The sequence below is a fragment of the Dipodomys spectabilis genome, unplaced genomic scaffold (assembly GCF_019054845.1).
Source record: "Dipodomys spectabilis isolate Male_0828 unplaced genomic scaffold, ASM1905484v1 ptg000002l, whole genome shotgun sequence".
NCBI lineage: Eukaryota > Metazoa > Chordata > Mammalia > Rodentia > Heteromyidae > Dipodomys > Dipodomys spectabilis.
The window spans coordinates 50,162,036-50,186,841 of record NW_024870679.1 but is presented as its reverse complement, the minus strand read 5'-3'; the positions used below and the strand labels follow the sequence as shown (position 1 = coordinate 50,186,841).

General features: G+C 49.9%; 1 protein-coding gene across 5 annotated transcripts in view; it reads right to left on the bottom strand.

Annotated features, from left to right (window-relative positions):
- Positions 1-24,806, bottom strand: part of Ptprf (protein tyrosine phosphatase receptor type F) — a 90,428-nt gene that overhangs the window by 29,048 nt on the left and 36,574 nt on the right. For all 5 annotated transcript variants that reach the window (XM_042685672.1, XM_042685657.1, XM_042685680.1 and 2 more), the window contains exons 6-10: positions 22,967-23,155; positions 14,733-14,843; positions 3,733-4,002; positions 778-1,359; positions 411-547 (exon numbers count right to left, since the gene is read on the bottom strand). In XM_042685672.1, the coding sequence (XP_042541606.1) occupies positions 411-547; positions 778-1,359; positions 3,733-4,002; positions 14,733-14,843; positions 22,967-23,155 (1,289 nt within the window). The remainder of the gene's footprint in view (positions 1-410; positions 548-777; positions 1,360-3,732; positions 4,003-14,732; positions 14,844-22,966; positions 23,156-24,806) is intronic.

Below are 24,806 nucleotides of genomic sequence, written 5' to 3'. Positions count from 1 at the left end.
CCACGTGGGCTTCCACTTGTCCTCTGTGAGCCCACCATGGCTATAGGAGGCAGACCACAAGGTCATGTGGAACCCACAAGGAATACATGACCTGGCCCACACCACAGGTGACTCATGGACCACAGGCCATAGAAGCCACCAGGAATACATGGCCCTAAGGGAACTTCAGGGTTCTGCCATTACCAATTAACTCACAAAGCCCAGGAGAACCACAGGCAAACCTTAGGAACTCTGCCTCAAGCACAGGAGTGGCAAGTACTACAGAATTATATAAGCCACAGACTCCACAGAAAAAGCAGTCTGTGCCCACATGAGCCACAAAAACCATGAAAGCCTGCCTGGGGACACCCACCAAAGACCCTCAGGAACAGAGAACCCTTCCTTCCCCCTCCGTGTCCCCTATGGCTCACCTGTTGGCCTTCATCCTCTGCTGCCCAGTACACCAACTCATACTTGATGATACGCTCCTGTGGGGGCAGCAGCCAGGAGAGCTGGATCCTGGTGTCCGATTCAGCCTCTGCTTGGAAGTCCGCCGGCTGTGCTGGCACTGCAACACCCATCGCAGGATCTGTCAGTTTTGTGACACCCCAAGGGCAGGGGCACCCAGGGAAAGAGAAGGGGCTCCACACACTCTCTCTCATCCTGTATCCCAAGTGACCATGCATCTATGGAATATGTTGCCCTTATCCTCCCTCAGCTCTTAATCGCACAGCCTGAGGGAGGAAGGGCTCCACCACAGCCTCTCTGCAGCCCATCCCAGTGCCCAGTCCCACCTACCTCCCTGCTGCGTCTTGACCTGGATGGTGGGGCTAGGTGGGCCATCGCCCACAGCAGTGAAGGCAAGTACTCGCAGGCTGTAGGTGATGCCAGGCAACAAGCTGCCCACAGTGGTAAGGAGCCCCGCATCAGTATTGTGCTTATGCCAGGCACTCAGGGGGCGGCGTGAGTCTGGAGTATAATAAACTCGGTATCCCCGCACCAGGCCGTTGGGCTCCTCAGGTGGCTCCCACTGCACCAGCATGGTGCTGGCACTCAGCATGCGAGCCTGCACACGGCGTGGAGGGCTGGAGGGAGCTTGCTCACCCGTGCGTGCTCGCACGGACTCACTGGGTGGTCCTCGCCCAATGCTGTTCACCGCCAGCACTCGGAAGGCATATTCTGAGAAAGGGCTAAGGCCACCGATGCTGTAGCGGGTAGTGGCTACCCCATCTACCTCCTGAAAGGGGCCCTCTGTGCCAGCTGCACGGTACTGGATGCCATAGTAGGACACAGGCTCCGCGTTTCCAGAGTCCCAGGTCAGAGTGACGCTGGTGGCAGTTGTCTCTGTTACCAGAAGATCAATTGGAGGCTTTGGCAGAGCTGGGGACAAAGTATATAACACTTAGGACTTCCTGAGGTCCTGACCTGGAAAGCAATCCTACCCTTGAGCATCATCCATAAGCATGTGACCATAGCCTATCTTGAAGACTAGCACCTAGAAGGGTACAGCAAATCAGGCCCACTGGTACTTCTGGGGAGCCTTGGGTCATACCCAATGCAAGTATGTAACAAATTGGTCTACTACCTAGTAACAAATAGACTCAGAGGTGGTATGTTCTTTGAGGTCCCATGATGATGGAAATCAACCATCCAGACTAGATAACAGACACAATTCTGTAGCTTACCTATACTTATCTGGTGGCAAGTGTTTAACAAGTGTGTGGGAGGGAGATATTTCCTAAGGGGCTAGCCCTAGAGTTTAGAATGAGAGATGGGGCTACTAACATACTCCATAGATTGACTCAAGTGGAAGGTAGAGAAATCTCAGACACACAATCATCCAATGAATAATTATGGATTTCCCGCTAAATACCAGAAAATGCATGGGAGAAATAGTGCCATAGAGTGACATTCTTATCCTCATGGAGTTTATACTCCAGTGAGAGAATCAATGAACAAGTTGATGATAATCATGTACAAGGACGGCGGGGGGGGGGGGAGGGGGGGGGGGGGAGGTTGATGAGATACAGAAAAATCCACATAATCTCCTTAGGTGGGGTGATCGAGGAGGGAAAGTGTTACAGCTTGAGGTATGAGGGGAGTAGAGCCAGTGACAAGAAGGGCTGGGCAGGAAGGGAGCAAGGCAAACTGAAAACATTGTATATCAATGCATGCTAAGGACAGAAGGCAAGCTAGCCTTAGGGGACCATGGTAAAAGTCCTAATCTTTATCCCAAGAGCAATGAGAGTCACTGACAGTTGTTCCTCCCTTTCTGAATGGAAGGATCAAGGGTGAGTAAATGCAGCAGTGGTACTCACTAGACACTATGTTGAAAATGAACTATACAACTTGAGGGTGGGCATGGGAGGGAGGAACTGGGAGAGAACAAGGGAAGGGGTGACATCGTCCAAAAAGGAATGTACTCTTTTCCTGACTTATGTAATTCTAACCCCTCTGTGTATCACCTTTTGAGTAACAATTTAAAACAGTCAAAATAAAATACAACATGGGAGTGACATGGGCTGGAGGATAGTTCAGTGGCATAGTATTTGCCTAGCATACATGAGGCCCCGAGTGTGTTCCCCATCACTATGCAAAAGATGGGGGCAGGGAATAACATGATCCTAGTTCGTATCTTAAAAAGATCATTGAAGGGCCGGGAAGTTGGCTCAGTGGTAGAGCGCTTGCCTTGCATGCCTGAGGCTCTGGGTTCGATTCCTCAGCACCACATAAGCAAAAAGAAAAAAGCCGGAAGTGGCGCTGTGGCTCAAGTGGTAGAGCGCTAGCCTTGGGCTAAAGAGTTGAGGGACAGCGCCCAGGCCCAGAGTTCAGGCCCCACAACCAGACCCCCGCCCACCCCCAAAAATAAAGATCACTCAAGTTGCAGAATCGAGGATGGATAAGAGGCAGGCAAGAACAGAAGCAGGGTAACCAGTAAAGTCTATCACATCTGTATTACGTACATATGTCTGCTCCTAGGACTCCATGAACAGAGAACCCCAAACCCTAAATGACTACTTTTTTTTTTGGTCAGTCGTGGGGCTTGAACTCTGGGCCTGGGCACTGTCCCTGCACTCTTCAGCTCAAGGCGAGTGCTCTACTGCTTGAGCCACAGCCCACTTCTGGTTTTCTAGTGGTTTTATTGGAGATAAGAATCTCATGGATGTGCCTGCCGGGGCTGGCTTTGAACCTCGATCCTCAGATCTCAGCTTCCTGAGTAGCTAGGATTACAGGCGTGAGCCACCAGCTCATGCTAAATGACTATTATTTTACCATGTTTCTAGGATGCTGTCCAGTCCAAGGGTCTGGTACTTTGAAGTAGTTGGGAAGAGGCCGAAGATTCAGATCACCTAGGTTTAAGTCCTCACTCTGTCATTTACTTCTGTGTGACTCTGGGCAAATAATGTAGTCTTTCTGTACCTTAGTTCCTTCATTTACAGAACATATAAGAGCATCTATTGCCCAGACTAAAGCTAAAACAAGATAAAATAAACTGTATTTATCAGCATGATGTCCGCAACTCAATATGTGCTAGCTATTGTCATTAAGGCTATGAACAACAGAAGCCCCTCTTCCTCCAATGGTACAGAGGATCCAAGACAGGGCACCCAGAGGAGGGTAATGATGGACACCTTTATCTTGTCTATGCCCATAGTAGCCAGCTTTTACTCATTTGCTATAGGAGCTAGGATTTCTTAGAAGCCTCCGTGACAGGGAAGGGCACCAGCTGTGGCAGGTACCTGGTTTACTTACCTTTCACTGTGACCTGGGCTGTGGCTTCTATCATACCCAGCGAGGAGATGGCCACACAGGTGTAGTTGGCAGAGCGTACAACATTGCTGAGCTCCAGCACATTGCGGCCAACTGGCATCTCGTCCTCCTTGGTGAGCTCCTCAGCCCCCATCATCCACTTCACATAGGGCATGGGTGCACCCACTGCCACACATGTCAGGTTCACACTGCCACCAGGCATCACCTCCTGGCTGCTGGGAGGGATGGAGAAACGAGGAGCCACACGGCGCACTGCAGGAGGAGGGAGAGAGACACTCACAGGCTAGGTAGGACACGAGTTTGGAAGGAAGGGCAGGGGCCCCTCATCCAGGAAGCTCCTCTTGTCAGAGCCAAGCCCATGCTCAGAGACAGGAGGGGTGGTGTCCCTGGACCCTGGCTCACCATATCCCACCCCACTTTGGGGCTACAAGTAGTTCCTGCACTCAGGGACCATCTGGAATAGCACATCTTAATGAAAGTTCTTATAATCAAGTTCCCATTTTATAGCCTGAGACATTGAGGCCCAGAAAAATTCTGTCTGTCCAGGGCCACAGACAGAAGACTCAGTGCAAGGTCCAGGCCTGGTCAAGGCCACAACCTAGCTTACTTCTGACCCCCTCCCCATGCATCTCCAGAGGGACCAGCTGGGGTACCAGAGAAATCCAGGCCCTAGGGTCAGGGTCCTCACAGCATGATTGGGGCAGAGCAGTCCTCTACCTCCAGGCCAAGGGAAAGAGAAATGGCATGACCACCTGCTGGGCCTCAGCTGTGCTTGAGGTACAGCCTGGAACCCAGGAGGGCTGGGCCAGGGCAAGGGGTGAGGCGGGCCAGGGACGTGGTCTGCGGGCAGGATGGGCATGACGATGGCAGTAACAGGATGAGGGCACCGAACAGATGGCATTCTGTGCCAGTGAGCAAGGATCTCAAGAGGGAGGGTGGCTGTGTTTGGACACAACTCCCCACCTTAGACTCCCCTGGCCAGAAGTTGTCCTCAACTTCTCAGTCCAGGGTGCAGCCTGGGAACACCCCCTGAAATCGCAAGCTTGGTACAGACATTTGGAGCATGCAGAGAGAGGGGAAGACAGACAAGACCTAGCTACACGCAGGCATGTGTGGCATGCAGACAGGTCATGCAGCTGCTGGGCAAAGGCTCGGGTGTGTCCTAATGGGTACCGTTACACATAGGACTGGAGAAAGCAGACAGTGAGACTAAGTGACCCCAGGGCACTATGAGACACAACTTTCCAAGAAGCCTTGCTGGAGAGACGAGGCATGCAGAGGACCGGTGACACCCGATCAGGAGCAACTCACACAGTCCTGTATCACAGCATCAGAGCTGAAACACTGGGTCTAACTACATGAGGGTCAAACTGAGGCCAAGAGTCAAGACATTCACTAAGTCACCCGATGGTGCTAATACCATTCACTGCCTAACTTTCAAATCTTATTTATTTCTCTCCAAATACATGGGTAACTATTTCTAAAATACAAGTCACCACCTCACTCCTTGGGTTACAAGTGGATGCCATCTTCACTGGTTTTCCTGCATTGTATCATCTTCTGTACCCCACCTAATTGACTTCTCATAAACAGGTGGCAGAAATCTGCCACTCCTCCATTTAACAAGCTCCCGCATGGTTTCCAAATGCACCTTTACCAGCCTATGAAACCTTGCACAGCCCTTGTTTCCAATACTTCTGTGGCCTGCTTCACTCTGAGTCCTCTAGAGAAAAAAAACACTGGAAAGACACAGGAGAAGCTGGGCACTGGTGGCTCACACTTATAATCCTAGCTACTCAGGAGGTTGAGATCTGAGGATCATGGTTCAAAGCCAGCCTGGGCAAGAAGATCTGTGAGACTCTTATCTCCAATTACCCACCACAAAACTGGAAGTGGCACTGTGGCTCATGTGGTAGAGCGCTAGCCTTGAGCTTAAGAGCTTAGGAACAGTACCCAGGTCCAGAGTTCAAGCCCCACAACCAACAACAACAACAACAACAAAAAACCGGGAGAATGCTTAAGAACAAAGGTGCCAACAGTGGAGAGCAAACAGCCTGACCAAACTGAATATCCAACTCTAGCCCTTCCCAACACCAAATCTACTTCTACAATTTTTTAAGTTTTTAGTTTTGTAACACCAGAGAATCCTTATTCTGTTTACATTAGTTTAAGTGGAGTGTGTGCGTGCGTGTGTGTGTGTGTGCGCGTGCGTGCGTGTGTGTGTGTGTGTGTGTGCGTGCGTGCGTGCGTGCGTGCGTGCATGCGTGCTTGCCAGTCCTGGGCTTGAACTTAGGGTTTGGGTGCTATTCTTGAGCTTCATTTGCTCAAGGCCAGTGCTCTACCACTTGAGCCACAGCTCCACTTTTGTGTTTGTTTGTTTTTAGTAATTGATTAGAGATAGTCTCAGGAAATTTCCTGACTAAGCTGGCTTTGAACTGTGATCCTTAGATCTCAGTCTCCTGAGTTGCTAGTATTACAAGCATGAGCCACTGGAGCCCAGCTTAAGTAGATGTTTTTTATCATCTTTCCTAAATGCCAGGAATCAAGGATGATGATAATGTGTCACAAGTTCAGTATTTCTCATAGTAGAGAACAGGTGGATTCAGGGTGATGACTGGCAAGAGCCCCTTTCAAGAACTCCCTTCAGCTGGCACAAGGAGTGGTACAAATAGGCTGCTGCCAGTCTGGGCTCTGGAGCTAGCCCAAGGGGCAGGTGCTATGAGGTGAGGCACAGGCTGTGTGCAGACATAAGACCAGGCCTGCTGAGGATGAGTTCCAGAAGGAGAAGAAACTATAATTGACCCAGCCTCTCTGTCATTTTGGCCAGTTGCTCCTTCTGCTCCCTGTTGAGGAGTACGGTTAACAGATTCAAGAGAAAACCATTCTCAAGCACCACAGTGGCCAGAGGCTCCCATGCCATTGCCTCATAAGCACAGATAAGGGGAGACAACAACACTGACATTTTTTTTTTGCCAGTCCTGGTGAACTCAGGGGCTAGCACTCTACAACTTAAGCCACAGTGCTACTTCTGCTTTTTCTGTTTATGTGTACTGAGCAATCAAACCCAGGGCTTCATGCATGCTAGGTAAGCACTCTACCACTAAGCTACCTTCCCAGCCCACACTGACACTTTTATTTACCACCTTCAAAAATATAGTAGATTTGTGTGGTGAAAAGCTTTAGAGCCCTGGCTAACAAGGCTTTGGGGATAAAGCCAGTAGGAAATGCAGCTCCAGCTGGTATAAGAATGGGACTTTGAGGCAGGAACTGGTAGCTCACATCTGTAATCTTAGCTATTTAGGAGGTGGAGACCTGAGGATCACATTCTGAAGCCAGCCTTGGCAGACAAACCCAAGAGACTCATTTCCAATTAACTAGTAAAAAGTGAGTATGGGCTGGGAAGGTGGCTCAGTGGTAGAGCGCTTGCCTTGCATGCATCAGTCCCTGGGCTAGATTCCTCAGCACCACATAAGCAAAAAGAAAAAAGCCGGAAGTGGCGCTGTGGCTCAAGTGGTAGAGCGCTAGCCTTGAGCTGAAGAGCTGAGGTACAGTGCCCAGGCCTAGAGTTCAGGCTCTGCGACTGGACCCGCCCCCCCCCCCCCCCAAAAAAAATAAAAAATAAAAAGTGAGCGGTAGAAGTATGGTTCAAGTGGTAAGAGTGTCAGCTATAAATGGAGGGAAAAAAAATCATTAAATTAAAACTAACCCTGCCCCCGCTCCCCCAAACCAACTAGACAGTTTGTGACAGGGAACTTTCAGGGAAGGCTGCTAAGGCTGGTCAGTGATGAATCCTAAGATCAGGTCTCAGATGGCAGAAGCAAGAGACCCAGAAGAAGGAAGCGGGTGCTTGACCAATAAACCTTAGATCTGTATCTAGTCAGTCCAAAAACTTAACTGGACCTTACCCCCAAACACTCCTAGAAGACTTTGTGAATTCACTTTGTGAATCAGCCCTGAAGGTCAGGCCAATTTCCTGGGACACTCCTTTAAAACCTTCAACCTTAGCCACTGTAAAAAAAAAAAAAAATGCCCTTTGGGAAATGATGCTAAGAATGCTTTTTTTTTTTTGGGGGGGGGGTGTCAGTCCTAGGGCTTGAGCTCAGGGCGTGTGTACGGTCCCTGAGCTTTTCACTCAAAGTTAGTACTCTACTACTTCCAGTTTTCTAGTGGTTAATTGGAGATAGGAGTCTCATAGACTTTCCTGTCTGGACTGGCTTCCAACCTTCATCCTCAGATCTCAGCCTCCTATGTAAATAGGATTACAGGCGTCAACCACGGGTGCCTGGATCTAAGAATGCTTTTCTTTTCCCCTCTTCTATGTGTAGGTGGCAGGTGGCACTCCAGTGGCTGGGGGTGCATGTGAGGTTACTTAGGGGTTTCCCCAATACCAGGCAAGGGACTTAACCCCAGAGGCCCCTGGGGGCATTGTTTTTACTCTTTCACAAAGAAACCACATGCAAGGAATCTGGAGTTCAGTTTCTTAAAATTCACATACCACTTCCCTGTGGGCTGGGAGGTCAGAATATCTGAAGGGTGGAGGGAATCTCTTGTTGTCCCAAGCACCAATGGGGCCCTGTGTCCTAGGCCTGTCTGGAGAGCCATCCCCATGCCAACAGCCAGGAGTGGCTGATGCCTCACTGATGGCAGCCCCACCATCTTCCTCCTGCTGTCACAAGCACAAGGCCTCCAAAAGGAGCTGGACTCACCCTGGCCTCAGTCTATTGACAGAAGCAACAGCAGGGAAGGAAAAACTGGAGCTGGGAAAAATGCACTTAGGGTCTAATCTCAAGCTCCAACAATGCCGGTCTATTACCGTTCCCTGAGTATCCTTAGTGCTGACATTTTATAGACAATTTCCAAAACAGGGCCCTGCCATTTCTGGATTATATTTCAGCTATAACTTTTAAGTCTAATTATTTGCGCTGACAACCCCCTATAATAGGGCGGTGCGGCGCCCAGAGGCATCAGCATTCAGTGGAGTGACAGCCTAATCGCAGGGGGAGGCAGCCCCGCAATCTGCATTCACTCGCGGAAATTTCTCTGATGAAAATAACACAACATTAAGGAGGGGATAAGGGGCAGGATCCACTGTATCAAGATAAAATAACTCTTTAATAAATAACCTTGTGGCTGCCGCAGAGCAGTAATTAAATGCTGGCGCACCCAGCACACAGTTTTAAGTAAAGCTGGAAAAATGTAAGATGCAATTATCAGCGCCAAACAAATTACCAGCCTGGCAAATCCCCCTGGAATATTTAGAAACTCATTTCTCCTTCCCATTAAATATTTGTGCATGTGCTTATTTTTGGTGGGACCACAGTGTGGGTGGAGTGGGGGAAGGGAAGGGACAAAGGACCCAGAGGGTGGGTGAAGGGGCGTTGGAGAAGTGGCTGTAGGCTGGGCTATCTGCTGATGACTGTTTTCTGACCATCCTGGCAGATCCGCCCGGTCAGCGAAACGGTATAACTGAAATGTCCCAGAGCTCAGGAGTGCATATAGATGCACACTCATAGCTGATATTTGAGCCCTAGGATGCAGCCTTCCTCCTGAAAGAATCCTCTCCCTCCTAGAGAAAACTCAAGCCACCAAGCATGATGCAAAGAGGACTAAGTGGCTTGGGTCTGCTCCCTAGGGCTATGCTTCTACCCTGAATTCCAAAGTCCAGTGGATATGCAAATGACCACTAGACACTAGCTGGCCCTACATTGAGGGTAGAGGCCTGGCTCCAAGAAGAGACAGGAAGGGCTGGGAAGGTGGCTCAGTGGTAGAGTGTTTGCCTTGCATGCATGAGGCCCTGGGTTTGATTCCTCAGCACCACATAAGCAAAAAGAAAAAAGCCGGAAGTGGCACTGTGTCTCAAGTGGTAGAGCACTAGCCTTAAGCTGAAGAGCTGAGGGATAGTGCCCAGGCCCAGAGTTCAGGTCCCACGACTGGACTCAAATAAATAAATAAATAAATAAATAAAAGAATAGACAGGAAAAACAAGCCCCAGTGGGATTGCTTTAGAATAGGCTAGAGGGTATCTCCAAGAAGCCCTACCTACCCAACCCAAAACTAAGTTGGGTTTTTTCCAGGCTCCCATAAGGCCTTGCCAAGTTACAGTTGCCTGTTTATTCATTCCAAGTGTAAGTAACCTGGGTCTGAGTGCTCAGCACTAGTGATTGGATAGGGATGAGGACTACTGGCTGGTTGACAGAGCAAATACACTTTACCCTCTGAAAGACAGAGAGGCTAGCTGGGAGGCTCAGGCAGAGGGGCAGGTGGGCTGATGTTCATTTGAATTTGGCTGAAAAAAGTTGACATTGGGGATTACTCAGTGAGCCAAAATGATGATCCTTGCTCTGGGTCATGGATACCGAGCTCCTGAGGTAGGTCAGGGCTCATCTCAGCCAGCCCTAGTGTGCCTCACTGAGGCTTGCTGAAGCTCTGGGAGGTCTCCAGGCCAGGGTAGACATTGCAGACTCTCAGAGGAACAACTCACTCTATATAAGCTTCTTCCTTGTGTCTTCAAGTAATTGTAGCTTTGCTTAGCGGAATGGCAAAGGTCACAGAATCCCCCTCCCCACCAATTACATGTCAAACACTATAGCTCTACAGTTCCTTCAGACTGTAACTTCCCCAGCTATCCTGAACACTACCTGGAACAGATAGCTTGCCTAGCCTGAGTGCAAAGGTGGAGTGCGATCTTGGGCCATGCACATGCCTGCCCAACAACTCTACAGGTACAGGAGAACCTGGCTAAGGGAACATGCAGACACATGGTGCATCAAGGACTCAAGCAGCAGAAACATGCAGGGCAGGGGGCCTGCCCACCCATCCCTGGTCCTGCCTGCCAGCCCAAACAGTGATGAGCAGAGGCCAACAGGCGGGCAGGCACAGCAGGAGTGAGCCTGAGGAATCTGACCGAGCCCGCTGGTCCCTACTGACGGGCATATCCCGTTGACAGACGAACTGTAGATGGATAAGAAGTGAAAAGGACCAACCTTCTCGCTGATCTGAGAGATGAGAGTTTGGGTTGATGGCAGAGTGCGATGAGGATGAGGAGGGAATAAAAAAAAGACAAGGAGAAACACAGAGAGAGTAAAAACAGGCCAATCTTCATCTGCCCACACAGCACGGAGACAAGACAAGACTCCTGTGTCCCCTTGCACACACATGTGCACCCAAGTGCACAATGACCACGCTGCTCACAAAAGACTCAGGACTTATGGAGGACACAGTGGACAGGGCTGGGGCCCACCAGCAGGTGCCAGGGACGCCAAGGGCAGAAGTGGACACCAAGGGTGGAAGGAGAGCATGGGCCAGTCCCCATACCCTCATACACACCCCACAGCTCAGACAGACCCAGTGAACTGGACTGGACTCGGGTCAGAGTCCACCCAACCCACCAGCCCGTCAAGGCACATAAGCCCCTAGACCCCCAGCAGCTTGAGGAAGCCCCCATCTGGGTGCCTGTGAGGAGAAGGTCTGCGGTATTGCCCCTGCCTTTTTTAGGCAGCTGTGGTCCAGCAGCCAGGTCTCTGTAGAGAATGAGAAGGGTGGTGGCCTCGATACAGGTAGGCCAGGCTCTGTGGAAGGCAGGACTCCACCCTGGTCCTGGCAGCTGTATGGTGAGAACTGAAGGAGAGACACTGTAGATGGAAGGAGAGAATGAATCACTCAGGAAAAGACTCAGATGGTGATAGAAAGAGGCTGGTCCTCTTAGCATGCCTGGGCCTGCTAGACTGTGGGTGGAGCTGCGGGCAACTGTGAACAAAGTCAGACATAACTGCAGGATGCATCCCCTACTCAGTGCTAGTCTAACAACAACAGAGGACAATTGACCCTCATGTGCTCCCGGTATGCCTGGCACTGAGCCAGAAGCTTTATGAGTACTATATTGTCCCATGGAACACAGCAGTACAAGGAGGAAGTGAGAGCCCTGAGTTTGGGGAGCAGAGAAGGGATGTGAGGAAGACACTGAAACTAAGTCTGAAGAGGAGATGAGGCCTAGGAGCTAATGGACACAGAGAGAGGAGAGAGACCAATGGAGACAAATGCCAATGAAATTACTGATCCAGAGCAGAGGGGCTCTACAGGGTAATTTGCCCCTAGGTGGCATGTGGCAGTGCCTAAATAGTGTGGTTATGTAGACTGGCTTGATTAAGGGCTGTCACTACTGGCTAATCAGCCAGGGATGCTCTAAGCATCCTACTTTGCACAAGAGAGCCCTCTGTAACCAAGAATTACTTAGTCTATGGGCTGCAGACCATACCAACCCAAATCCAGAGACTCGGGCCCTGACAAGAGCTAGGACCTAGCCTTCTACCTCTGCAGGGAGAGAAGGGACGGATGCCATTATGAAAGGAAACCTCAAAGCTTTGTGCTAGAAGACAGGTGGGTTCCAGCCAGTGTGCTGGTACTAGGGGCTCGTCCATGGCTGTCCTCCATAAACAGGGCTCCAGAAAGCCGGTGGTCAGAATGACATAGACTAGCTGGGGCTGAAGGACTGCCAGCACTGCTAGAGACAAAAGGCAAGAGACTTTGCCATATATGAGATGAGAACGTATGGGAAATCCTGAGGCAAGGGTCTCAGGGAGCTGTACTTTTTAGCTGTGTAGAAATTTTCTCAAGCAATAGGACCTGGGGACAGAAGATTAGGGAGTAGTCCTTAAAAATCAGGGCCCACAAATATGGGAGGGAGAGACAGGACAGCCGAAACGAGGCTGGCTGAATTAGCATCCCTGGCAAGAAGAGCCCCTACATTCCCCGCTAATGGATCTCAGGAATGGAGCCAGCAGGATAAATTCAGAGTGGTGGGTGAGAGATGGGCCATGGGAAGAACCATTTGGATCCTGTCTAAGCCCACTGTGCAGATGATGGGGCTCTATAGACAAAGATGCTCCAGCTGGTGGAGGTTAAGACTTCCTTTTCTTTTGTCAGTGTCCCCACTGGTAGTTTAAGGCCACCTTGAAAGATAACCACTACCCTATCTCCAGGGCTAGAGCTAGCATGACTGACATCGGACAAGGTTGCTCAGCTAGGAGGATGACACAGGCTCTATATATCTTGGATCTGGGCCTTCTCTTGTTTCAGAATTGTCTCTGGCAGCTCCATCACCCCAAATAAGCCCATATGGCAACATCCAAGCAGGTGGCCTGCGATAGTGTCTCTGCTGGGCCTCTCCTCTCATTGGTACAAACATATATAGACAGGGTTGCCTAGTTGGGGCCTGAGACCTCTACACTCTCAATCCCTCAGTGTTTTGGGAAAGGACCCAGTCAAGGGGGGGGTCAAAGGTTAAGTCATTGCAAAGGCTCTTTCCAGCTATTAATCTGAGATTTGCCTCGTGTCCCTCTATCAAATGTTCAGCTTAGATCAGAGTGAAGTGAAGGCTGTGCTGTTTGTAACTCTATTCTACTCAACCATTTGTGCTCCTGATTTCTCTGTCCTCAAATTGTTGCCAAAGACCGGCACCAAGTCAGCTCAACAGAACCTTTGTGAGGACACCTGATAACAAGTGGGCAGTGGGGACTTCTATCCCATACCCACACCCACGAAGTGACTTCAATTGTCTGGGGCACAGTTTCTCCATCACAAATGGCTCCTCAGCTTGACTGGGTCATTAAATGGGCTGGCAGCCAGTGGCCTCTTCTGAACTACCCTGTGTCCTGGTACACAGCAGGTAAGTATTATTGCTGACAGTCTAATTCTATCTGCTCTGAGTAAGCAAGGCTGACCAAATGGCCCTAAAGAGTAGGGCAGGACACTGTCTTGTACTGTAGGGCCAATGGGACGACCCTTTGCAGAGCTATAGTAAAATGATTTTAACGTGACTGCAAGGAAGCTGAATTCCTTTCCTCTACAAATCCCAAGTAGAAACAGTTTCTTTTTCTTTTCTTTTTTTTGGGAGGGCCAGGGGTGCTAGTACTAGAGCTTCAACTCAGAGCCTCTTGCTCTGGCCACATCTCCTGTCTGCCTTTTTTTTTCTTTTGCTGAGCAGAGAAAGAATCCTGTGGACTTTTCAAGGTTCTGGCTTCAAACCTTGATCCTCTAGATCTTAACCTCCTGAGTAGGTAGGATTAAAGGTGGGAGCCACTAGCATATGGCCAAGACAGTTTAACTATCCTTCCTTCAGGAGGGCTGAGGGAACAGCAGGTGGGTAGAAAAGGCTTCATGACTCTTCCTGGGAACTGTGGACACCAACCCTGTTCTCAGGAAGGGGCAAGGTGGTCAGTTTTATTGTCTTTGGGCTGTAAGTAGGATAAAGACTGGATACCCCAAAATGGTTTCCATTCCCCTCTGCTATGTACATAACTTTGAAAAGCACAATATCTTCTTAGTTCCTATATGGAACACCCAAACAAACATTTGTTGCTCACCCATGGTGATCCAGAGGGGTTCACAGCATCCTCCGCCTGACCACCCACATGAGGGGTCTGGCTGGTGATGGAAGACAATAGGTTCCTCCTAGAAGGGTTCAGGGGACAGGTTTACCTGGTCCCATTCCTGAGACTTGACTGATCTAGAGTGAGTGGCCCTGGAGCCTAAGATAGGTATGAGGGCAGATAGAAGGAAAGCCAGGCCACACGTGCACACTAACACACAACATATGTGTGCCTGCGCGCGCGCGCACACACACACACACACACACACACAGAGAGAGAAAAGTCTGCTGAGAAGTCTCCAGACTCCCACAGGGCTCTGCGCCCAGTCAGCAACAACCTAGAAGAGATACAAATGCTCCCAGGGGTGAGTGTAGGGGTTGTTTGTCTGTTTCCCCAAGGACCTGAAGGGAAGGAAGGCAAGTAGTGGCACACGCTTGGAGTCTGCCCAGTGGGAGCTGCTGCTGTGGCTGCTAGTGCTGCTGCAGAAAGAGGAGAAGGGGAGAGACAGGGCCCCAGGCAGTCCCTCAAGCATTTGCATCCAGGGCTCCAGGCAGAATGCCTGGCAAATACAGCTCAGCTCCAAAGTAATAGGAGCCGGCACTGCTGGCTTCTTACCTCGCACATACAGGTTTGCAGGGGCTGAGTACCGTGTGCCTGCGGAGTTGGTTGCCACACACTCGTACTTGCCTTGGTCTGACTCCTCACTGCTCTCAATCTGCAAGGCACCTGTGGGGACACCAGAGGAGAGGTCAGCCATGGCACATGTTGAGCATAGCCTGGAACACGGTGCTCTTGACAACACATGTGGCTGTGCTGAGCAGCTGTTGCAGCTCACCTGGGCTGTCCTGTACCTGTGCTGCTTCCACGAAGCTCACCTACACAAGCCAAGTGGCTTCTGGGCTAGAACCCAGGGTAGTACTTGGTACACAATCTCTGATTCACCAGGGGCTAACCTCACCCTTAACTGGAGTGTCCCATCTCCTGATTCTCTAGAAGAATCATCAGTAATCATCTCTTGGATCCACATCCTGCCAACCTCCAGACCTATAGACCTGGAAGCCCTCATTGGGCAAAAGCCTGACACTCTGCCACCAGACGGAAGGAAGGGGCTTGTCAGAGAAAGCCTCTGCTTCTAGCCCCCATCTTCTCCACCCACTCTACCCCCGCCCCCTGTAGGCCCCACCCATTCCGGCTCCTCTTCTCCGCCTGGTCCCCACTAAAGTGCTTCGACCCACCACAGCTTCTGCATAATTCAGGAGGGTAATGGAGGCTGTAGTTCTCACTCAGACCAGTGCCCTGAGGGGCTGCTCTGGCCACAGGCGGACAGACAGGAGCCAGGAAGGGGGTGGGGTGGGGTGAGGAAGGCAGCTGAAAAGGACCCTCCCAGAGGGTGGAGGAAACCTGGGCTTGGGCTTCATGCTGGCAAGTCCAGGTAAGGAAAGCCCAAGGTGAAAGATCATTTCTCTTTGTCAAGCCCCAGCTCCAGCAGTAACACTTGAAAAAAACTGTGAAAGCAAACTGGGCAAGCTGTCTGTGACAGTGAACCCCATGGCACAAACACCAATCCCCTCCCTGGAACAATTTGACAGACAATTACACCCACACAGGACAGTCCAACGGACAGTTATTAGCCCCACAGAACACAGTCTGACAGAAAATCACCTCCTGCACAGAACAACTGAAATGATTCTAACAGCCCCAAACTTCCACCCCAGGGCCATAGCTGAGGATCACACCTACACAGGACGGATAGAAGTTGCCAAGCCCACCTAGCTGGACTGAATAGGAATCACAGGAAGACTTCCAAGCAATGCTCTCACATACGAGGGCCAAGGAGAGACCACTATGGGACAAGGTATAGCTCTTCATGATGGTCCACCTTCTACTATCTACAACCTGGCAAAAGCTATGAACACTAGAACATCTGGGAGCTGGAGGTGGGGCTAGAAGGGATGTCCATCAGTGCGCAAGGATGAAGTGATGGCCTATCTCTAGAGTCTTGACTTCAGCTCACTCCCACTGACATCAAGGATTATCAGAACCCAGTGGACATGCCAAACACCCATCTACTGTAAGAACAGCCCTGACAGGCAACCAACAGTTATGTTTATGGGATGGATGGACATTATTACAGAAAATGTTCATTCAAGCAGGTGAGGGTCAGGCCCCTGGCTGGTGAGGGCTGCCCTCAGGTCAGTTTATTAGGGGTATCAGGGATATGGGTGGCTGTCACCGAAGGCTAGGAGCAGGACGTGGCACCTGGGTAGGATTCTAGTTCACAGGAGAAGGAAGCTCTCCTGCGATGAAAGCCTAAGACTGGTTAGGAGACCCAACACAGACCTTGTACCTATTTGCACAAGGAAACTGCCAAATCTGGTACTGGTGCCAAGCCCTAGCATCAGAGAATGCTGGGTCAGCAACTGTTGATCGGATGTACAAGGGAGTCCAGAGGGGTGGGGGAGGATCCAAAGAAAAGGGAGTTTTGTCCTGAGGGAGGGATGACAAGATGTCTCAAAAGAAGTAACTGCTCCTCCTAGCCTTAATTTCTATTCTGAGAAGGCCGACTTCAAACTCTAAACTCAACACTGAGGAATATCAGAAAAAATGATAAGCTATCATTTTACAGGGGGTCTGCATATGGCAGACACAGTTCAGATCCTCACTTTTTTTCCTCGAGGTCTCATGGACTTGTGGGTAGGTACACCTAATTCAAAGAGAAGGAAACAGACTCCTGAGAGAGTTTCTCTGAAGGTCACAGAGGTGGTAACACTTAAATCCAGAACATTAGTAGTCCGGAGTCTGTTCATCCTAACCACTAGGTTTCAGGGCCCTGTAGTCAGGCAGCACCAAGCTGATAGATCAGGTGACCTAGTTATGCTGGAGCTTGTTTACTTCCCTGTGTCATCTCAAGTCTTAAGCACTGAATGTTCCTCCCAGTCCTTGCTGGGCTGAAGGGATTTAAGGGCTGACCCTAATTCAACTACAGGACCAAAATATTATAGGGGAAGTCAAGTAATAGTTGAGGTCTTCAAGAAAAAGGAGGCTTTTGTGGAGAAAGGCTTGGTAATGCTCTTCAACCTCATAGGAAGCTTCTCTATTGATGTCAGCTCAGAGGACAGGTTGGCCCTCACTGGGGGGATTGATTTAGTCCTTTTTGTGTGGCTTGCCTGGAAGGCCAGGGCAGCAGGGCTTGCCATGGCAGGTGGGGCTCAGCTCGAGTCTCCACATTCAGACTTGCAATGGATGAGTTCACAGGAGGGAATGACTGAGAGTGGAGGTGTGTGGTGGCTGGTGGTACTGGGGCCATAGCTGGAAATGAAGAGGCTGGAGAGGTCAGGATGGGGATGGGGAGGTGACGGACTGGACTGGATGGAGTGAAGGTGACGGCAGTGGAGAGGCGTGGCGAGATGCACGGACAGCATTCTTACCTCTGATTGGTGAACCACCTGGCGAGGTAATTTGAATGCAAATAAGATTAGAGAGAAGCATTAGTACAAAAGGAAGGAAAGCCAAACCAGATAAAATAAAACACAAGAAAGGTCCTTAAATATATAGCGTACTTGAGGCCTGAGTTTAGTGGACACAGGTGATGTGTGAGCAAGCACCAGGCTGAGGTGGGTGAAGCATGTCCTCCCAAGGTCACTAGCATTGTACTGTTGGGAGAGTTGGTGACCAGGGCTGGGGGGTGATAGGAGTCAGGAAGGTGAGTCAGGGCTCCTGCAGACCCTGATGGCTGGGCCGATGGAGGGAAAGGGAAAGAAAAGAGGCACCAATACCTCATAGGCCAACCAAATCCCACAGTAGGGTAAGATGGCAAATAGAACACTTACCAAAACCAAACCAGGGCTTTTAAGCAGGCAGGAAGAAAGATTAAGGGGACTGCTTGCATAGGCTACCTACCACCAGACATACCAATCCTGGCAGCTGGTAGTGGAGGTACAGCACTCAATCAACTCTCAACCCAGTGATAAGATTCTCTGTAAATTCCACCCTCCCTCCCCCCAGGACCCTAGTCTCACTAGAAATGGAGGGACTACTGACCTCCCTTAGTCTAATTAGCCAGAGGCAGAAGCAGAGCCAGAGGCCAGCCATTTGCCCTCCACTTCCAGGTCAACTATGAGGCCTTAGCAGTATTTCCTCCCCACAGCGATTCTAGAGGTAGTGATTCTAGTGTTGTCTAGAGGTCTTTAGGGAAAGACCTCTGAGAACCTTTTAGAGGGTCCATAAGATCAACATCATTCCTATAATACTAACAAATTATTTGTCGTAAGCAGCCTCTTTCCTTCATGAACACACAGTGGAGTTTTCCAGAGGACTTACGAAGATTGATACCGTAATAGGCTGAATGTAAAAGCAGATTCTGGATCCAAATGCCTGCTGTAAAGCCCCAAATTAAAAGAGATTTGTAGAAGTGTAAAACAAGGAAGTTATCCTCATAAACTTTTGTTTTAGAGAGTACAACTTTTGGGCTGGGAATGTGACTTAGTGGTAGAGTGCTTGTCTAGCATGCATGAAGCCCTGGGTTTGATTCCTCAGTACCTCAAAAACAGAAAAAGCCGGAAGGGGCCCTCTGGTTCAAGTGGTAGAGTCCTAGCTTTGAACAAAAGGAGGAAGATCAAGGACAGTGCCCAGGCCCTAAGTTCAAGCCTCAGGACTGGCCAAAAAAAAAAGTATAACTTTTCCATTCAGAAATGTTATTTATATTAACACACAATAGGTTTTTTAAATTATTTAAGATTTAAATTATTTAAATATTTAAGATCTCAGTGTTAATATCTAATATATAGTAAAGTGGTGGACAGGGTGATAATACACATTAGGGGACTAGGACCACTGACACCTGGCCTCAGCTATTCTAAGGTCTAACTTGCTTCCCTCTCAGATTATACTTTCCCCACCAAACTGAGAATTTGCCTTTTCCATTTTACAAGACAGGTGTGCCAGACCCCAAGAGTCAGCTTCTCTAGGAGTAGTCTCATCCAAGAAGTGTCAATAAGCTTAGGGCCAATAGGAAATTGTGAGCATGCACTGAGTGTTCTCTTCTGGACAGTCCCAGCCAAAAGCAGAATAGAGTAGAGGAAGAGGTACTTCTGGCTAGACTGGATCCAGCCAGCAGAATGAAGAGTCACAAGCATCCCCCCTGAGGGGACCATGAGCCAAAGCCAGATGCTACTGCCTTGTCTGTTTTGTTTTGGTGGTACTAGGAACTAAACTCAGGGCTTCACACTTATTAGGTAGATACTCTACCTTTGAGCCATATCTCTAGCCCTGCCATCTGTTCTTAAGGCTGGTGGATACTGGGGGTGTGGAAAAGACAACTCTCTGGGTGAGAGTGTCCTTTACAGTGAGTGGCAGGGACAGCAGCTTGCACAGTTAGGCCACACAGGAACAAAGGAAGTCTCCTCAGGGCCTTGTTCAGGCTTGACAGAGCTTATAGGCTAGCAGTAGCTCCCAGGATTGTGCCTTGAGCCCCACTCAGAGGTGAGACTGCTCATGGCTGACACTGCCCAGTCATGACTCTATTGCTATTCTTTACATACTTAGTCTCACTCCTCTTGGGCCATTCAAGCTCACATGGCCCTGTGGCAGCATGTTAGCTCACTTCAGTAAGGAACGGGCCTGTCAAGCAGAGCTCACCTTGGGTAGTACATGTTGCTAATCACGTTCTGGCCAGGTCTTGCTCTTGGGCCACACCCTGGTTTGATATGCTATGGCTCAGGTCACAGATACTGGAGGAATGGGGAAGGATGCAACTGTCTAACTCTAGAGTCCTAGTGGGGTCCAGCTTCCCCTCAGTTCTTAGGTTTGGACTATACCCAGGGGTAACTGCCTAGAGGAGCTGCTAGATCCTAAACTCCATATGTGAGCCTAGGTGATTTCCTTAACTCAGCTGTAAGTGGGCATAAAAATCACAGCCTGACCTACCTCCCAGGGTTTCAGGAGACACAGTGACAACAAACGGGCAGAAAGTACAAACTCTTGGTGACACATGAACCATGGAAATTTTTGTAAAGAAACAGTGCTTAGAGGCATGAATCCACTCCATGAAGAGATGTCCCTGGAATATCTTCAGTTTCCTTCTAAATGTTACAAGGACAGGGATAGAAGCTACGGGGTGAAGAGTCACAGGCCAGCATCATGTAGGTACCCTACAGAGGAAGGATAACTAAGACTCCTGAAGAATTACATGGCTCTATACCAAGAGCTAGACTCATTTATGAGCCTTAGGTCACAGCTTTCAGGTGTAAGAAAAGGAAATAAATAAGTGAATAAATAAAATAAAGCAGATATTAGTCTTAAGTACAAGTACCAAAGACCAAGTTTATAAAATCATTTATTCAGCAAAGGCTTAGAGACCTGTTCTACAGTTTTGTTTGTGCTGGTCAAGAGGCCACTTCCCCAAGCAAAATCTGTCCCAAGCCCTTCTTGCAAGAAGTACCCAGACTAGGTAAGTAGGGTTGGAACCAGATGAAAAATAGTATGAAGCAGGATGAGTCCTAAGGGAGGAGCTAAAGCTACAAACAGTAGAGACCTTCAAGTGGAGGAACTAAAGATAAGCAGAGGCCAGGAGGTGAGCAAGGATGGCTCAGTGTGGTCAGTACAAATGGGGGAGTGATAGAAGGTAAGAAATGCTCCCTCCAAAGAGCCTTTACCTTAGGCTAGGTAGAAAACTCACACCAACTGTCAACTGTCTTAAGAAACCTCATGATCTCAAAGGAATTGATTTAACTGAGGCTATAGAGCTGGTGAGGATGCATCTGGGACTTGGTGATATCAAGCTGGAGATGTGGCCAGGGGAAGAGCCAGAAGGGTTTATGAGCCTTGCCTGAAGTATGCACTTGACCACATAGGCATGATCCAGGGTCACAGACCTAAGGTCCACCAATGTTGTCAGTACACAGGAGAACAGGATAGAAAATCCTGCCACATTCGCAGGGAGAGACCGGAGGTAGGGAGGGCAGTATTCAGTGCCTTGTGACAGAATGGAGACAGTGAAAGAAGAGAAAGGGACCAATTTGAGAGCTACATGGGTTATACATCAAGAAGACATGATTCCTTACTAGAGTAGGAGGTAGTTGCCTCCCAGGTTTCAGGTTCAGTGGCTGCCATTCAGAGAGAGGGCCAATGAAAAAGGGCATGGCTTTGGGAAGGAGGCAACTGCTCATTGCAGAAAAAGTGATAGTTGAAAAGTGGACTGAGTGAGTTTTGGTCCTGGAACTCTGACAGGCTGTCTGGGCTGGGGAGGCAGAAGTAGGAGTTTCAGGTAGTGGTGAGCAGCTGAAGCTCTTGGTGCAATAGGCACTCTGCTTGGGTAGGCTGTCTACAGGGCAAAGTTAAGACTCTCAGAGTCCTGGACTAAAGAAACCAACAAACAGATGTGTATGAGCTACAAGATCGAGGTAGTAGAGGAGTCAGGAGAGGCAGAGACCCAGGGGAAGGTGGGAGGGAGTGGCTAAAAAGGAAGGAAGACTGTCAGCTACTACTGAGGACAAAGGAAGAAGCTTCAGAGGCTGTGGAGCAATCCAGCAGAGTAATGGGCAGGAAATGAGAAGCACAGGGCCTGGCACACAGCAAACACTACATAAATACTTGATGAACAAATGCTGTCAGTCTTCCCAGAACTATTGCCTACCACAGACAGTCAATGCCATTTTGGGGAGGGGTTAGGCCTGTTGGGAGGACTATCTGCCTGCTTGGGAAGCCTGCCTGGGGGACCTGTGAGCGAGCGCCAAGGAGCTAAGCCATGCCGGCTGCTGTGCAGCGCTGGGCAGCAACCAGAAATGCCGGACTGTTTCCTGCCTTGATTATGGCTGTTTTAATTAACTGCGCTACAGCTGCCTCCATCTTGTTGAGTTTTAATTAAATTAAATGAGCTAACACTTCGTGGGCTGTCTCAGGCGGCCGTGTATAGGGCCGGAATCCTGTCCTGCTTGGGCAGCTCATCTCTTCTTCCTCTCCCTAGGCACCAAGAAGGTGTGGGTCTGATGGGAGTTGATGTGGAGGGACTGGTATCTCAGGGACTGGTGGGAACCTCTGAAACCAGCAGCGTCTTGAGAGAAACAGAGTCACATCCTTCTTCTCAGTGCCAACCTCACAGCTGATGGGCAGTAGGGGCTCTGGCCAGTGCTGGCTGTACCACTCAAGGCCCACCTTCCCAGAGCTAGCAGGATTTCTGGAACAAGGTCTATGGGTCTAGCCCAAGCTGCCAGCAGATGCAGAATGCAGCCAAGCTGATTCCAGCCTCCTCTCCCACATGCTCTGTTCCCACAAAAACGGAATCAATTTTCTTGGCAGGAGCCTCATAGGCAGATCGATCATCAAGGCGACACCTTCCTCCTAGTCACAATGGCATCCTTGTTCTGAAGGCTCCAAGCTGGCTCAACTTAGACTTCCAGAGAAGACAGGTGACTCTGATGTGGTTGAGGGACGGCAGCAAGTCCCCCTAATTCCAGGCCCCGGAGGTCCATTTGAAGCCTGATGAATCAGGCATCTCTGGCCTCTTTCCCCCGCTAATCCCTGCCATCCAACAAAGCAGAGAAGCATCACCCCAGGATGGCTACAGGGAAAGTAGATGAGTATTCTCAAGACACCTTCCCAGAGCCTGCTGTGCTGCCACATGACACATGCTGGCAACAAAGCTCTTACACCAGTTCCTCTTTCCTGGGTCAGGTAGGCCTGTAGCAAGATGCAGCCCACCCTAAGGGGCAGGGGAGAAGAGGGGTTTGTGGCTGAGCCCTGGAGGGTCAGCCTGAAGCTGACCGAGGCCTAAGAGGGACGCTGAGCTGGGCTGTGGCAAGAACTCTTCTCTGGAGTCTTCATAGCCCCTTGGCCCCTGGCCTTTGGCTCACCTGAACGCAGCTGTTTGATGCGGCCATTGCTTGCGGCAGGATCCACAGGAAGGAAGTCCTTGAACCAAGAGATCTCAGGGTCTGGATTTCCGCCAGCTGCACACAACATGGTGGCTGTACGTGCTTTCTCCACCACCTTCAGCTGAGGCCCCATGTCTATGGAAGGGAACCCAGATGGCAGCTGTTCCTCTGAAGAGAAATAAAAATGCACGCATTAGGGCTGACCCTGTCTGCCTCTTAGGACCTCTCAGTGAGGAAGCTTCCCCTGACTCCAGGGTAGGCATGAGGCCTACCCTGATATGAGGAATGAGAGTCTTCTTAAGTCCCTTTTGGCAGGGACAGGGGTTGCCATGGGCCCTGCCCCTGCCCTGTCAGTTCCCAGGTCTGAGAAGCATCATCTCAGATTGAAGATGTCAGCACTTATCTCTTGAGGTCCTGGGAAAAACAAGGATCAATGCTCTGCTGGCTGCAGCAGAAAATGCTGCATGGACACCAGGCTGGGGGAGGGGGTTGCTCGCAGAACAGCAACAGCCACAACTCTGCCCCAGGCTCTGTACTTCCAAGCTTCCACTCCCTTGTTAGCACCCGCAGTGTTTCTCTTCTGCCTGCATCCCCTTCAGCTTCACTATGTGGCAGAGCCAAGATCCCTGGCTCTGGGTACCCTGCTCTATCACTGATCCTCTTCTAACTCAGGTCTTGACCCTGACCAATTCTCTACTGCAGCCTTGACCGTGCTTTCTCTCTCGTGCAGTCCCAAACCTGGTCAGGTCTGGAAACTATGTCTGAGTATATGTAAGCTAAGAAGATTAAAAAGCTCTATGAACACACCAAAGGTGAAACTCTTCTCTGGCCTCTTCTCTCAGTTCTTTTTTTTTTTTTTTTTGGTCGGTCGTGGGGCTTGAACTCTGGGCCTGGGCACTGTCCCTCAGCTCTTCAGCTCAAGGCGAGCGCTCTACCACTTGAGCTACAGCGCCACTTCCGGTTTTCCGGTGGTTTATTGGAGATAGGAGTCTCATGGTCTCTCCTGCCCGGGCTGGCTTTGAACCACGATCCTCAGATCTCAGCCTCCTGAGTAGCTAGGATTACAGGCGTGAGCCACCAGCGCCCGGCTCTTCTCTCAGTTCTATATCAGGTGGTAGCTCCCAAAGGTGTCACTTCCATGGGACCAACAGGAAGGGATCTCAGCAGTTGTCCTTTGTCCTCCTCCCATTGTACATGGACTTCTGTAGCAGCACTAATGAGCTGAGAGTTGAGGCTATGCTACCCCATTCTTTACCACTGGGAAACATGAAGAGCTGAAGCTGGGTGGGCAGGCCCTGGACTAGTACAGGAAGTCGGACTCCTTTCTCCACCAGTATTAACACTAGGGCCTGAGCATGTTCTTTATCTGGTATCTCTGCTTTTATCTGCCCACTTGGGTTCAAATGCTCATCTTGTAAAGCTACCAGGAGAGCTGGGGACTGGTGATTTATGCCTATAATCCTGGTTACTTAGGAGGCTGAGATCTGGGAAATATGGTTCAAGGCCAGCCTGGGCAGAAAAGTCTGTGAGACTCTTCAGTTAATCACAAAAAGCTAGAAGTGGAGCTGTGGTTCAAGTGGTATAGTACTATGAACACAAAAGCTCAAAAACAACACCTAGGCCCTGAGTTCAAGTCCCAGGACTGGCATTCATATGTGTGCACGCACGTGGGCACGTGCGCACACACACACACACACACACACACACACACACACAAACTACCAGAAGGCCTATATTAACATAATGAATATTAGGGGACATTACTGTGACTAGCAAGTGTAAACCATTGAGGCAGACAGATACTGAGACTAGGGCCTGC